This window comes from Atractosteus spatula, chromosome 3, assembly GCF_055471065.1.
Source record: "Atractosteus spatula isolate fAtrSpa1 chromosome 3, fAtrSpa1.hap1, whole genome shotgun sequence".
NCBI lineage: Eukaryota > Metazoa > Chordata > Actinopteri > Semionotiformes > Lepisosteidae > Atractosteus > Atractosteus spatula.
In genome coordinates, this window is record NC_142708.1 from 18,384,654 (window position 1) to 18,398,467 (window position 13,814).

General features: G+C 42.0%; 1 protein-coding gene across 2 annotated transcripts in view; it reads right to left on the reverse strand.

Moving 5' to 3' along the window:
- ptch1 (patched 1) overlaps positions 1–13,814 on the reverse strand; it is a 78,854-nt gene that overhangs the window by 19,423 nt on the left and 45,617 nt on the right. For both annotated transcript variants that reach the window (XM_088910661.1, XM_088910660.1), the window contains exons 13-15: positions 10,002–10,120; positions 7,561–8,056; positions 5,951–6,260 (exon numbers count right to left, since the gene is read on the reverse strand). In XM_088910661.1, coding sequence (XP_088766787.1) covers positions 5,951–6,260; positions 7,561–8,056; positions 10,002–10,120 — 925 coding nt within the window. The remainder of the gene's footprint in view (positions 1–5,950; positions 6,261–7,560; positions 8,057–10,001; positions 10,121–13,814) is intronic.

Genomic DNA, 13,814 nt, shown 5'->3' on the forward strand with positions numbered 1-13,814 from the left:
GTCCCCTGTTGTTTTATGGATATTGGTCTACTCAACGGTGTGCTCATAGCAGATTATATTAACGTCAGAAGAGTACACAACAGTCCGATGAATATAGCCAATAGCAATCACTTTCTAAAACATCTGTCCTGGTACGTATTAAGCCTAGGTCTTGACCACTCGGCCATTAAAGATCCCATCCGTTGTTTGGAAGAGTAGAGATGTTACACTTCATAATTTGGCCTAGCTCAGTTTCCCCATTAGTACAACTTGTGAAGAAGCTTCTTGAAGTGAGTCCCACTCCTATGTGCATAAGCACTATGAGATCCTGCAGGATGGGAAAATACTACACGAACGCAAGGAATGTGTGACAGTGGCATGAAATAGTAGAAAGGGCTATTATTGTCATTGCATGATTGATGTCTCCAGGTTGGGCACAATGTTCCAAGAACTAGAAGAAGCAAAGAGGGCTGGAGAAGAACGGTTAAACCCTAAGTCTGAGCACCTCATCACTGACAAAACAAGGCTGCTGACGAGGTGCTGTGTTGTTCTGAAGCTGCCTTCCTAAAGTCGGATCTGTGGGAGAAGGCAGACCAGAAGAGTGACTGTCACCGGGGCCAACGGGAGTAGCAGGGAGAGGAATGCTCGGATGAGGACTACACACCGCAGTGCAGGAGGTCGGCTTTTTTCAGCGATTATTTAAAGTTTTTCACAGTTAGAATATGAAGTCACCCGAATTCTTGTTTGATATTTTTTTTTCCCCAAAATATGTTCTCCTGGTCACCTTCACATTTAATAAAACCTCCGTCGTGTTCAAGGTCACTAGGTCTCGCAACAAATTCACCGACTCTTCCAGACTGGAGGGTCACTGGACCGAATCGTGGGTGAAGTGCCACTGTTGCACCCTTGAGCATGGTGCTTCAATCCAACTGTGAGTGCTCTCATGGTCATCGTTTTAAAAGAGAATTTGTTCTCAATTGACTTATCCGGTTGAATAAATCATCAATAAGCATTCTCAATCTATCTCAGACTGAGAAACTGCATGTCGAAGAGCAACAGAGAACTCCTTTCAGGCATTCTGCTGCTCCATGACAGCTGGTCAAAAGCTGCACCGCTCCTGCATGAGCGTTCTGCTCGGAAAGGGTTTCAGCAACATGGTGTTCCTCCTGTCCTCTGCTCAAGGAAGAAATTGCTATGATATTTGTGTAACGTCGGGGCCCGACGGCTTGCAGCGCACAGTGTGAGGGAACACGGTTTCATGAATGTATACCATCTGTTCAGACTGGTGGAGCTAATGAAAGTAGTGAGAGGTGCTGCCAGCATGTGTAAAGATCACTGCCAACACCTATTCCCTCTCAGCTGCTCCTTTCCTTTAATGTCCCACCACAATTACAAAATGCTAATAATACTCACAACATCAACAACACTAACACGGTCTAGAGGAGCGAGCGTATTGAGGGTCAGGGCAATTCCAAGCAGGTAATTCGGATCAGATTTGGAAAGGAAGTTTAGTTGCCCGACACAAACGTTCTGTCTGAAAGCGGATGACAAACCACACACTCCCAGGGTACGGAGAAATGATCGGGCCCACCTCACAGCTGCAAGCAGAGCAGTAATCAAAACCACAGCTACACCTCAGACAGGTTAACTGCTGGCCGTGGAAAGGGAAGGAAAAATAATAAAAAAAGATCCTTTGAGCTCGTCGTCTTCTTTCCCTCTACCAAAAAATAAAATATAGCCTTCACTTCACCCCCTCCTTCATACTCTCTGCCTTTTAAACTGAACAGAGACCAGCTATACCAAAGACATTTTTAGACTTAAAATAAACAGTGTGCTGCAGATAAATGCATGATGAATAAAAATACAAGCATGCTTGCCAAACACAAATTTGATCGTTGGTACTGCATGTTTGTCTATGTGATTAAGCAAATTCACATATGGAGACCTACCAAATAGGTCAGTGTCGCTTATGGGGAGTTGCGGTCTCCCACATTGGCCCCAAGCCTCAGTGACCTGCCTCCACTGCAAATAATTCCTTCCAACCCCTTAATTATCAAAAATAGCTCCAGGCAGAATTGGTTTCACCTTTAACTAACCTGTGTGAAGTAAAGGACTCAAATGGTGTCAAAGCTGAGGTTAAGGGGTTAATAATGAGAGGTTTACTTCTAATACTGCCCAGTCAGAGACTGCTTAGCATAGAGCGTCAGAGGCGGACAGATGTACTGACTGATGGATATTCAGAATGAAAACTTTCTGGAGGGGTCAAAGAATGTTAATTGAAGAACTTTGGGTGTTTTCTTTAAAATAAAATTGTATTTTCACCATAGGCATGGTAAGCTGATAATCTTTTGAGGTGGACAGGAATCTCCAACAACTTTTGTAGACAACTATTTATTTAGTTGTTTAAGTATTACTCTGTATTTCTATAGATAACTTTAGTAATTTTTTAAACTTTTGATTGAAATGCAGAGGGTCCAGTTTCTCAATGAAATATCAAAGTCAAAATGAAGATTTACTGTTAAACACAGTACAAATTAGTTGCCATTTAATCTCTCTTAATCAGTTCAATCGAGTGATGTGCAAGACCACTTGCTAGTCACTCAACCAAGACTTCCTACTATCAGCCACCTCACACCAGGTAAGAAGGCCTTTAGTAATGCCTTCAGATCAGACCATATTAACCCTGCAGCCTTCTAACACATTAAATGTCCCAACATGTCCTAAAGCCTGCAGGCAAGAGGAAAGCTGCTATGTGATCTTGGCTGTCCAGAATTAAGCTACTGTACATGCCCAACAGAATATAGCACTTATATTACTGATAGCACTTACATATTTCTGATACTTCCTTAAGTGCATAGCCAAAAAATTCTCTTCATAGAAACTATAAACAGCTCAATACCAATGTTTATATAAGCTAAGAATGCTATACAATTTAATACACCTCAATTCAGACAGGCTTGCATAGTTAAAAATCAGTCTGCTGGTATTCGCCTTTCAATCCATAATATTATTCCTTTGCTAATATCTCAAACATTGATCCAAAAAAAGATTTAACAGAAGAAAAGCACACAGAAATCTAAAACTTATACCTCAAATTCTGAAAATATATATTTTACAGAAATTCCTCCAACAAATTGTGTGTTATCACCTTTTTGTTATGATCATTCTGTGCGTAATTTAGACAAGGTAGCTTCTTTAAAAAATAGATTTGCAAGGTATTTTTTGTTACACCCACCCAATTTAGACTCTCCAGCTGTGTGTTTTAATGCCTTGACTCTTGACTACAGACCCGGTAACCGCACACGGGGAAGAACGAAGAGGTGCACGCGGATTCCTCCCACCCGCTGACCTTTGTGCCTCGTCTCTTTTGACATGTCACAGACAGCATAGCCACGTGCCGACAGGAGAAATGGTCAGTGGTCTGTGAGTGATCTGTGAGTCCCCTCACTGACAGCACGGCAAGCCTGCAAATGCCCAGGAGGTTTGCTTCCTTGCCAGGAATTGAGAGAGCCGTGCCAACTAATTCCATCCCACCCTAGGCAGTGTTCAGGTTATTCTGTGCCACTGCTTGGGGAATTCCCATTACAGCTGGTTAGCGACACATCCAGGCTTGAGCACCTTGCCCGGGAGAATTTTTAAAGGAGCCATTCATTAATTTCAACATAGGCGGAGGGTTTTGTAATATACAGACCGCTTCTTAAACTTCTGAAAGCTCTGATGGCATTATCATCTCTTGCAGTGCTAAATGTTAAGAAGCTGCTAGATCCTTTAACCGCACAAAAAGAAGCCAGAAACATACAGAGAAAATGTCGGCCCTCGATGTGCAGCATTTTTAGACATTTGGAACCAGTTTGAGATTGTTTGACATGCACAAACATTTCATAGATGTATAAATGCAATTAGCCTGCATTTGAAAACATTCCTGCCTATTTCACAAATGCCAGTGCTCCCCAGACAAGCTTTTTTTTTTTCACAGAACATATGGTAACCAAACATTCTCAAGTGCAGACCAATCAAATATCTGGGTGGCTCACTTTGTTATTGAAATATCAAGAGCAAGTCTTCTGTTTTCCATCTGAGAATCCATGCTGTCCTAGTCCCTAGGTCAAGCCTGAAAATGAAACCCGAGTACTAAAGCCCCATTCGCTATGCTCATAAATGGAACCTGCCTTTTTCTGACCTCAAAGAATTAACTCCTCAATCCCAGATTGTTGTCCCACTGAATCACTCAAGCCCCTCTGAGCACCACTTTATTATTAAACTATTTCAGAGGTTGAAATGTCAGCTGACAATTTGTATAAAATTACAGTCGGACATCAGTACCGTGTCTGGGACATCTCACACTCATTCATATAAAACCAGGCGATGTTTCGGCTTTGGCAGTCTAGTCCAATGTAAGTGTGTAAGTGATTCCTCTCGCAAATGCTAGCCTATTTTTCCATTTCATTTCAGCAAGGAAACCCACTTTTAAACAAAGTAAAGCAAGTCAGGTTGTAGGCAGTACAGATCACAGACGTTTATAAATCCTGCTCAGAAGACATTTAATAAATGTGTAGGTACAAACAGAATGTTCTTTCAGACTTTTAAGATGTATGAGATGAAGCAGTTAAGGATGTCATCCTTCACTGCAACACACCTACAGAGTAAATATGAGATAACGGGAGGAAAATTCTCTGTGTACTGTCTAATACAAGACACCCCTTCCCAGTGTTTTTTTGCTTTTTGCCTGTGGAGTCTCAGTATGTCTCTTTACTACCAGGCACTGAGCCAAAACCTTGTCAACATCTCAGCAACATATGCATGTGCTCACATTTTTTAATGCGTTTGAAAAAACTCTGCAGCTAGGATCATAAATGAAAGGGGCAATCAGCTATATGAAACAAAACAACAATCCTTCCATGACACAAGAGAGAGCTGGGCTTGCACTGAAGATGATTAAAAGTCTCCTTCGTTGTTTGAGATCGTATGACATCCCAGAGAGACGCCCTTTCTGTGCCTGTGGCCCATTTCTAGGACACCATGTTTCAGTCTCTCTCATCTCCCTGTCTGTGTCTAATTTGTCTAACTGTTTGAAACCACAATATTAAACACATGACTCTCCCACCCTGCTCCCAAGTTCAAAGGCATCTGGCAGCACAAATGTTTAGCATTTGAAGACAGCGATGAAGACACTGATAAATGCAGCTTTAGCATTAACAAAATGGCCACATTCTTGCAATATTCACTTGAATCCGTTTAGCACTCAGGCGCTACACCTTTCCATTTCCTGAGCCATACAAAGATGCATTTGCAGGAGTGACAAAGCATTTCTACAAAATGTTGTTTCTTTGCAATGAAAGCAGTATCGTTCTGACATCAACAATACCCAAAATGCAAACCGATTAGCATTCTCTCAGGAATGAAGAATTTATTGATGAAAGATTTGGGACTCATCGAGCTGTTGATGTTTGGTTTTTGGATGGATAGTGCTTCCAAACAGCTGCTCCAACACGTAACTGCACATGTTTCTTTGTGGATTTATTATTATCACTGTTAAACCATTGTAAATGTGCTCTCAATTAGTTCTAAGCCTCTACAATTCATGTTCTGGAAAACAAATGACCTAATAATGGTAAAAAGTGAACAGTTTTCAACTGTCTGTTTTTTTGTAAATTGGTTTATGTCAGTGATCAGATTAATTGGCACGGAAGAGCCTGGAGCAACCCACAGTTTTTTTTGTTTAAAATGCTTTTCAAAATGGAGCGGGTGGCTGGTTGTGTCAAACACTGAAAGCAAGGGGATTAGAAAGAGAAAAGAGAATGATGGGAACCAATTACATCATGGACTCAACAACAACACAAAAAAAAACAGCCGGCAGAGCTATCCAAGGAAATCCAAGACAAATTACAGAAGAGTCCTACTTAAGGGCTGCATAACAATACAGTATGTCATATGCAGAACGCCCAGTAACTCATCGTCAGAGATGCATTACCTTGTAGCCAGTCCCGAAAGAAGTGCAGCCACATTTTGGGAAGCTGTCCGTTTTCTTCCTTCAGGATGTATTTCACATTGCCAAAGCGTCTGTGCAGGTCATAGAGCAGGGGCTGCAAATTAGCATAGTCTGCCTTTTGCGTGACGACATACATGTTGTAGAAGGAGAAGTACTTGAACTGTGCTCCGATGAAGTCATACTCGCTCGTCTCCCGAGGCACAATGTCCGTCAGCTCCAGCCCATCACGAACACGGGTTGTCCCGTACAAACTGATGCCGAGCAAACCCAGAAAGAGGAATATAACCACAACCTACAGAGACAGAACACACATGCGTCACAAAAATTATGCCTGAAGGGCAATTCAACTTTCATTCATCCGTCATTGCTCCTTCACTGACTGTCCTGGCTCAAGTGCTTCCTGGTACTGACGCCAGGAAATGTCTTTGGTTGAATAGATGTGTAGTTGGTACTCTCAAGTGATTAGCAGGAGGCTAGAATAAACAATTGAAAACCTGGCTTTCCATTCACGCTGTTCTGATTAAATGTCTCAGAGAAATAATAGCTCTTTCTAAAATGCAGTTATTAGGTAGGGGTGTCTCTTGCATCCTGGCCAAATTTCCCTCTGGCCTTTACCAATCATGGCCTCCTTATAATCCCCATCTATGAACTGGCTTTATCCCTCTGTTCTCCTCCCCACTGATAGCTGTGTGATGAGCGTTCTGGCACACTTTGGCTGCTGTCACATCATCCAGGTGGGCACTGCACATTGGTGGTGGTGGAGGGGAGCTGTTATTATTTTTATATTTATTATTGTTATTTTCACCTTTTTTAAAAGTCATTAAATAAGTTAATTAAGGCTGGTGGAAACTAAGGTTGATACATTACAGAATATGAATTCAACATATGAAATCCTAACAATGTCAATACTGAAATGTATTTTCCAACAACTGATTACGCTCAACAAAAAATTACTATCACCTAGAGGTGTTTCAGGCAACAATGGTAGGGTCTTTAAATTGGATGTCAAGCTAGAGTGGGTGGGAATGAGACTCTAACTTCATATTAGATGTAAACCTGTAGAAGAAACAGGCTGGAAATTATGAGCTGCTGCCTAAGTGTATAGTGTCCATGAAAACCTGAAAATGACCTTATGAGGTAAGGCCTCCTGGACTTTAAAGATATTTTTCTAACACAAAAGCATCTACAAAACATATTTAACATCTTTAAAAAATACATTTACCTGAAACTGAAAACAATTAGGGATATAACTATTAAAAGGCAAAAGTTAAATACAACATCTCTTATTAAGGATAAATAAGGACCTTAAGGCCCAGGATAATCTAATAAGGACCAAGTGAAGGTTAATTCCATACTGCAAAATAAAAAGGAGAAACACAAAGTGTCAGCTACAGAGCCTTCGTCCGCGTGGAATTAACCTTTACCTGTTCCTTTGCAGTCAGCGCACGCCGACGCAGCTCCCTGCTTGAACATCTAATCTAATGAGCCCAATGGAATGAGGAGGAAGAGGTAGAGTGGAAATCTTAGAGCGCAAGGAATGAATTTGCCTGCGAGAGAAAAGGAGAGAGGAAGAAAGAGAGGGGACCACTGACCTTTGTGGTGGGCTTCAGCAGGAAAGGGGCATAATGCTTCTCTGCAAAAGAGGAGAAGGTCCACCGGGTGCAGGGTGGCTCTATGCAGTGGGCAGAGGCGTCGGTAAAGTTAGACAGCAGGTCGCGGGTGGAGCTGGCGCTCTCCGGGCTCTGGCAGCTCAGGCTGTCTGGACCAGCAGAGCTGCTGCTGGTGGTGGTGGTGGTGTTGTTGTTGTTGTTATTGTTACCGGTGCTGACCCGAGAGGAGCCAGTGTGGTTGCTGGCGGCGGTGGCGACGGGCTGCACCGAGATCTCGGAGCGCGGCTCAGCGGTGGTGTAGTAGGCCTGAGTGCGGGGGTCATATTCGGTGCGCAGCTGGACGGTGGACTGCATGGTGATCTGGGTCTCGTGCGCAAAGCTGTGGCTGCTGTAGGACGGGGGAGGGCTGTAGTGGTTGGCGTCGATGCTGTCCATGTAGGCCTGGGGTTCGATCTGAATGACCCTGTTTGCGCAAGGACTAGAAAATAAAAAAGGGGGAGGAAAACGTGATCAATCCTTTCGGTTTGCTTTTCTGTGTCACTGATCTTGACAAAAGAACTCATGAGAGGTTCTACTTCCTAGATCCTCTACTACTCCCTCAATTAGCCAACGAGACAAATGCATCTTGCTCTAAGCGAACGGTATTTAATCTAGGGAAGAAAAGAAAACGACCCTTGAGGTGTGCTGCCAAGATGCTCCCAACTGGAATGCTTTTTCAAAATAATCTTTACAAACTATTATTGACTAAAAGCAAAGTAATGATGAGGGGAAGGTTTGCGCATTAACTTTAATTTCCTGCAAGTGACAGTAAAATGACTTTGTTCAGGAAATATTTGCCTGAAGCTGACTGCAGATGAAACCCCCCTTTTTCTTGAATAAAGGAAAAATGTGAGGCAATGTGCACAGGAAGCAAGAGTAGGCCTCAGTGGTGGTTCCAGTGGGATGCCTTTCACCGTGCAATTTTGTAATTGCAAACACAAATGAGACTAAAGAAGGCCCTGCTTCAACAGCAGCCTTATAATTACTTGGAAACTATGTTACTCCACTGGATATTAATTTGCCTTCTTAAGAATGTGCATAATGTATAATACAGTTACAACCATGAAGGCCCCATGGCTGATTCAAGAAAATAGAATGTGCTTTGGTTACCGGACAGATTAATCATATACACAACTTTGAGAATTCAATTTTTTTTCCCAGAAGCTATTTACACAGCACTCAACAGCTATATTAAAGGCAAAATAAAACTCCAGAAGCTGATATTTAACCAAAACCATCACACAAGATATCAAAGGCTAAACAGGTCCTAAATGTAACAGAATTTAGGAATACAAGACAACCTTCCACCAATAAGAATCAAGCCAGTCATGTAGCTTTAAGAGTAGAAGAGTAGTCAGTTAAAGAGTAGAACTGACATTTAATTTTATTAAACACACCCAAATTTGGAATTGCCTATTATGTGTATAATAGCTGTGAGCCCTGAGATCGCACACAGGGAGAACAAGGAAGTGTGGGAAGATTCCTCTGACCCGCCCACAGTTGTCTTTAACTCGTCTTTAACATGTCACGGCAATGCAACCTCGTACAGGAGGTTCAGCACTGACTGGAGGAGAGGCGCATCCTTCGCTGACAGCACCACACGTCTAACAGGGCCTGAGCAAGAAGCAATGGTCCCGCGAGCTGAGAGTGCGCTGCTGGACTAGTCCCACCCTCCCTCCTCAACGCTTAGCCAATCGTGCGCCACTTATTATAAGCCGTCGCTAGAATGGAATATTTATTTTAAAATTAGCAGCTAGTGAGTGTTCGTTACATTAGCTGTTCAAAATTAGCAAGCTTCCTGAAATCAACTTTTCTTGTATACGGCACCTTTAAGGACGAAACGGTCAACGCATTTTAAAGTGGTTTAAACAGTACAAGAAAAAAAAGCATTGAAAACTGATTAGGTCCTCAACTATGTTGCATTAAATAGAAGGCTCAAAGATGAAAACCTATTAAACATACTCTGGGGAGCCAAATTTGAATCTGACATTAAAAACAATCAGACAAAACATTCCTGATGCTTTACATTCTATCAGTATCTCTATAAGATTAATGGATTTAGGGCAAATTGACCAGAAGGACTTTGACCTTTCTAAAATTGCTGATGGTCCCCCTTTCATGCACACAATTTTCTGTAATGATGAAGAACGTAAATGTGTTCTAAAATGAGCCCTGCACTTTCATAAGGTGTTTTTAAATGGCTTCATTGCCAGTTTTCGTGATTAGGTTTGCTTCTGTGACGTTGGCACATTCCCAGAGGTTTGCCACCAGACCTGATTACACCTGAGCAATACACTGGGAAAATGAACACTGAAATGGCCCTACTTAAAATGCTTTCGAAACCATTCGATTCCTGTCTTGACCTGTCATTCGGGAAGCCTCACCTGACGAGACAGCAGAAGATATCAAGACGGCGGTCCTCCCGCCTGTACAGGTCCATGCTGAGAATAGCTGGGAAGATGAGCAGAACCATGGCGAAGTTGAAGACCACGACAACAGCAGCCTAATACAAAGAGGAAGATAGGAACCAGAGTACATGGGCACATTCAGGAACTTTCAATCCTGTCTGGTCCCATAGGCAAACCGTGCTGCGCGGCTGCATATTCAGCTAATTAGGGTGCTACACACTGGTATGTACACAGAGGGCTTTTTCTTCGCTTGTAATCCCAATCCTTTGATGTTTTGACTTTAACTCCTTCATTACGCAAGAGAAAGAAACAAAAGTGGAAGAAGACATTTGCATATTGATAGCAAGTATTAACATTAAAGCTGCCGATCAGAACATAAAACAACATTGCAGCCCCATGCCCCATGGCACAGTCTACACATGGTCTTTAATTAAAACGGACTGAAGGACGGAAGGGCGTGTGATACAGATGGGCATTGTCATACAGGACTTCCAATAAAAGGAAAGTGGCACTAAATGATCTATTTCCATAGATGTTCAGTAACAATCTCTATAGGCGTTTACTGAAAATTGATTTCAGGACTTGTCTTTTTTTTTAATGTTATGAAAACAAACATCGCAATTGTAGGTTTACCCCCCATTAAAAATGAATCAAAAATAGCTGGATTGTATTTAAATTCATTCTGCCAATACTTACATTTCAGTGCCAAATCAGCACCAGCAGATGCTGATTTAAGCACGTCAAAATGGAATTCTATGAATTAAAAACATTGAGACTAAGTACCAGCTACGCTCTAATAAAATGGAGTGTGTAGTTCTGGAGAAAAAATCATTGCAGAGGATTTTCTTTCAGCACATATAAAAAAACAAAAAGTGGATACAGGAGACTGGAACTTAATCTGGGTTTGCAGTTAAAACTGTAAGAGCCTTGATGACTGATTTTCATGGACAGTGTGTTCTTTTCTGTTACCAGGGAACTATAATGCTTGTAGAAGATACAAGAAAACCTCAACTTTTTGTGTGACCAAGACACCAGTGACTTGAAACAACAGATACGCGATGAACACGTTAGTCTTCTTGGTTTTTAGATGATTAAAACAAGGCCTGAGACAGTTTTATGTTAGATCTGAACTTATTACAATGAAAACTTAAAAGTTAAAAGATTTGTATGCAAGTTTAGTCAGGCTGTTAGTTCCTCTTGGTACATCCCACCAAGGGGTTAAAGCCCTGCAGGAGACTTGCACCGCTAGCATACTTAATAACCTTCCCACACTGCTATTAAACACTCCTTGAGCCTTCACCAGCTGTAAGCCATACTACATTTGCCAAAACCACAATGACTGGGATTGCCGATCTGTGTAGAAATTCATCCTGACACCAACAATAAACAAAAATAAAGCCAGCTCCAGTTGAAGACAAGACTGTCACATTATTTCTTGAAAGGAATCTTCAAGAGACTGAAAACTGGGGGGAAAAATACACAATGATGAATGATGGCATCTGCTTCTAAGAAAAAGGAACACTGTTTTCAAAGTGTCCTCAGGAAGTTTTTTGTTTTACAAACCAAGCATTTCTGTTCACAGCTACTTTTCTGTGCAGTCAAATTTGAAAAGCCTTGGTAACTTGGTAACTGGTAAAATAAGAGCAAAGGTGTCAACATAGGTGATAGTGAATATTCAATTTCCATGCCAACTTTTTGTAAGCCACTAACGGCAAAACATCCATTCTGGGATGGTAAAAGACAGAACAGAAATGTTAAAATTGCCAATCTCTTTAAGAGATCCAGAATTTTTACAAGTGGCTTGAGGGCTCTCTTTTACTATACACAGAGCTGAATTAGCTAGTCTGGTAGCTCTTGACTGCGTCCTTTACGAGTTTCTTTCTGCAAGCTACATTTGAAAACTAGGATTGCAATCCTGGAAAATTAGGGTACTGCCACGATCATTTATAAGAGTTGTGGCTGTAATACTGTAAATGCCTGGCCACGTTACAAACGTTTTTTATTACAGAATAGTGGAAACTGATTACGGGGGGGGGGGGTCCATTTAACTTTCCTGTGTGCAAGACAAAGTAGACAGAATGATGACAGCCTGGGAACAATCCGTCCCAAACAAAATAGAACTGCAATCAAATTTAGGTCCAGCAAAACAGAGGACCAAAACCATAAAACACCCCCCATTCACACACATACACCCTCTATTCCATAAATCAGTGAAATTTATCTGATTTTTCTCAGACATATATTCAACAATATCTGGGTCGAAAAAAGCAAACAAAAGCTAAAAAAAACAAAAATAAAATGTTCAGTTCTGCCTCCGCAGGTCCCCGAGTCCAGAGAGAGATTTATTGGGTCGGTTTATGTAACTCCATTTTTCTCCAGTAATCGATCATTACAAAGGAATACAAAAGGAATCCATAAAGCAGCAGTAATCCTGCTCCTTTCAGATTTGCTGCGGTTAAAAAAAAAAGGGAGAGAGAAAGGAGGGAAAGAAAAAAAAAAGAAAAGGGCTGGAGGCGCTGTGGGAGAAGGCAGCAGGCCGGGTAGGCTGGGGCCTAGCCCAGGGTACAGACTGCATCCTCCACTGCCAGACCACCCAGAGAGCGGGTGTGCTGCAGAGCCTGGAGGTGATGAGCAGATGATGAAGTCTGTCAGACACGGTTCCCACCTTCCTCCTGCCAGCCTGCAGCTGCCCTCTGCCAGACACTTCGCTCTGGCGTCTCCTTTCACTTTGTTGTTGGTGCTGCTGCTGCTCCTCAGGCGCTGGGGGGAGAAAGCCTCCCCTAACCACTCGAGCTGCTGCCGCCTTTCCTTTCTCCCTCGCCTGCTGCTTCTTCTCCTTCTCCCCTCCACAGCCTCCCCATTCCGACCGCTCCAGAAGCAGATCAGGAGAAAGGTCTGAGCAGGTTAAGCAATTGGATGGTGGGGAAAGGGGGTGAGACTATTCAGTGCTATTCAATAGGCCGCAACTATGCAAAGGATTTTTTTCTTCTTGGAGAGGGGAGGCTGTTCTAACTAGTTTCCTTTGGAGAAAAGAGGAGGGGGGTGTGGGGGCAAAATAAAACAAACAGAAAACACAAAATCTGTTCACGTCCACCTTAAAAGACTGAATTAAAAAAAAAATGGCAAAGCATTGCTCTGAAAAACCCAAAATGTGTTGAGCGGTAGGAGTTTGAAGTCTTTTGAACAACACGCTGGTGAAAAACGATCCCGACTTCTCGCTCACACAGGTGGGTGTTCTTGCTTCTCACATTCCGCAGGATATTATGACCTGATGTTCCAAATCCTTCATTAGCCTACAGTGAGATTTTGATTTACTGTGAATCATAAGGCATTTTGTGTTTCTGCCCTTTACAGTCACTGCTTTTTAAGTTGCAATAAAGGCTTTCTGTTAATTTACAAACCAACCCCCCTTTGATCTTGGGGAAACAAAATACATGCTTTAGCTGAACAGCTGCGTATATCCCTAACCCTCCATTTCAGCTAATAAAACAGAAGGTGTTATTTAAATCCTTATCAAGTCGGCACCACACAGCTCTGCTAATTTTTGTTTTCCAGACAAATAAGATGAAAGATACGGTGAGGCTAGTCATTTACATTTTTTTACTTGAAAGACGTTTTCCTGCGTTCAAATGCTTTCTGAAATTAAACGCCAATCTCTTTCACAACGACAAGTGAAAAGCTTTCAACTCCGAGAAAAGTCACTCTTTGAAGAAAGAGACTTGGAAAAAGAGTGATCCTGTTTTTTTTTAATGTACTAATTCTGATTTAACCTGTTCACCTGGCTCTAAA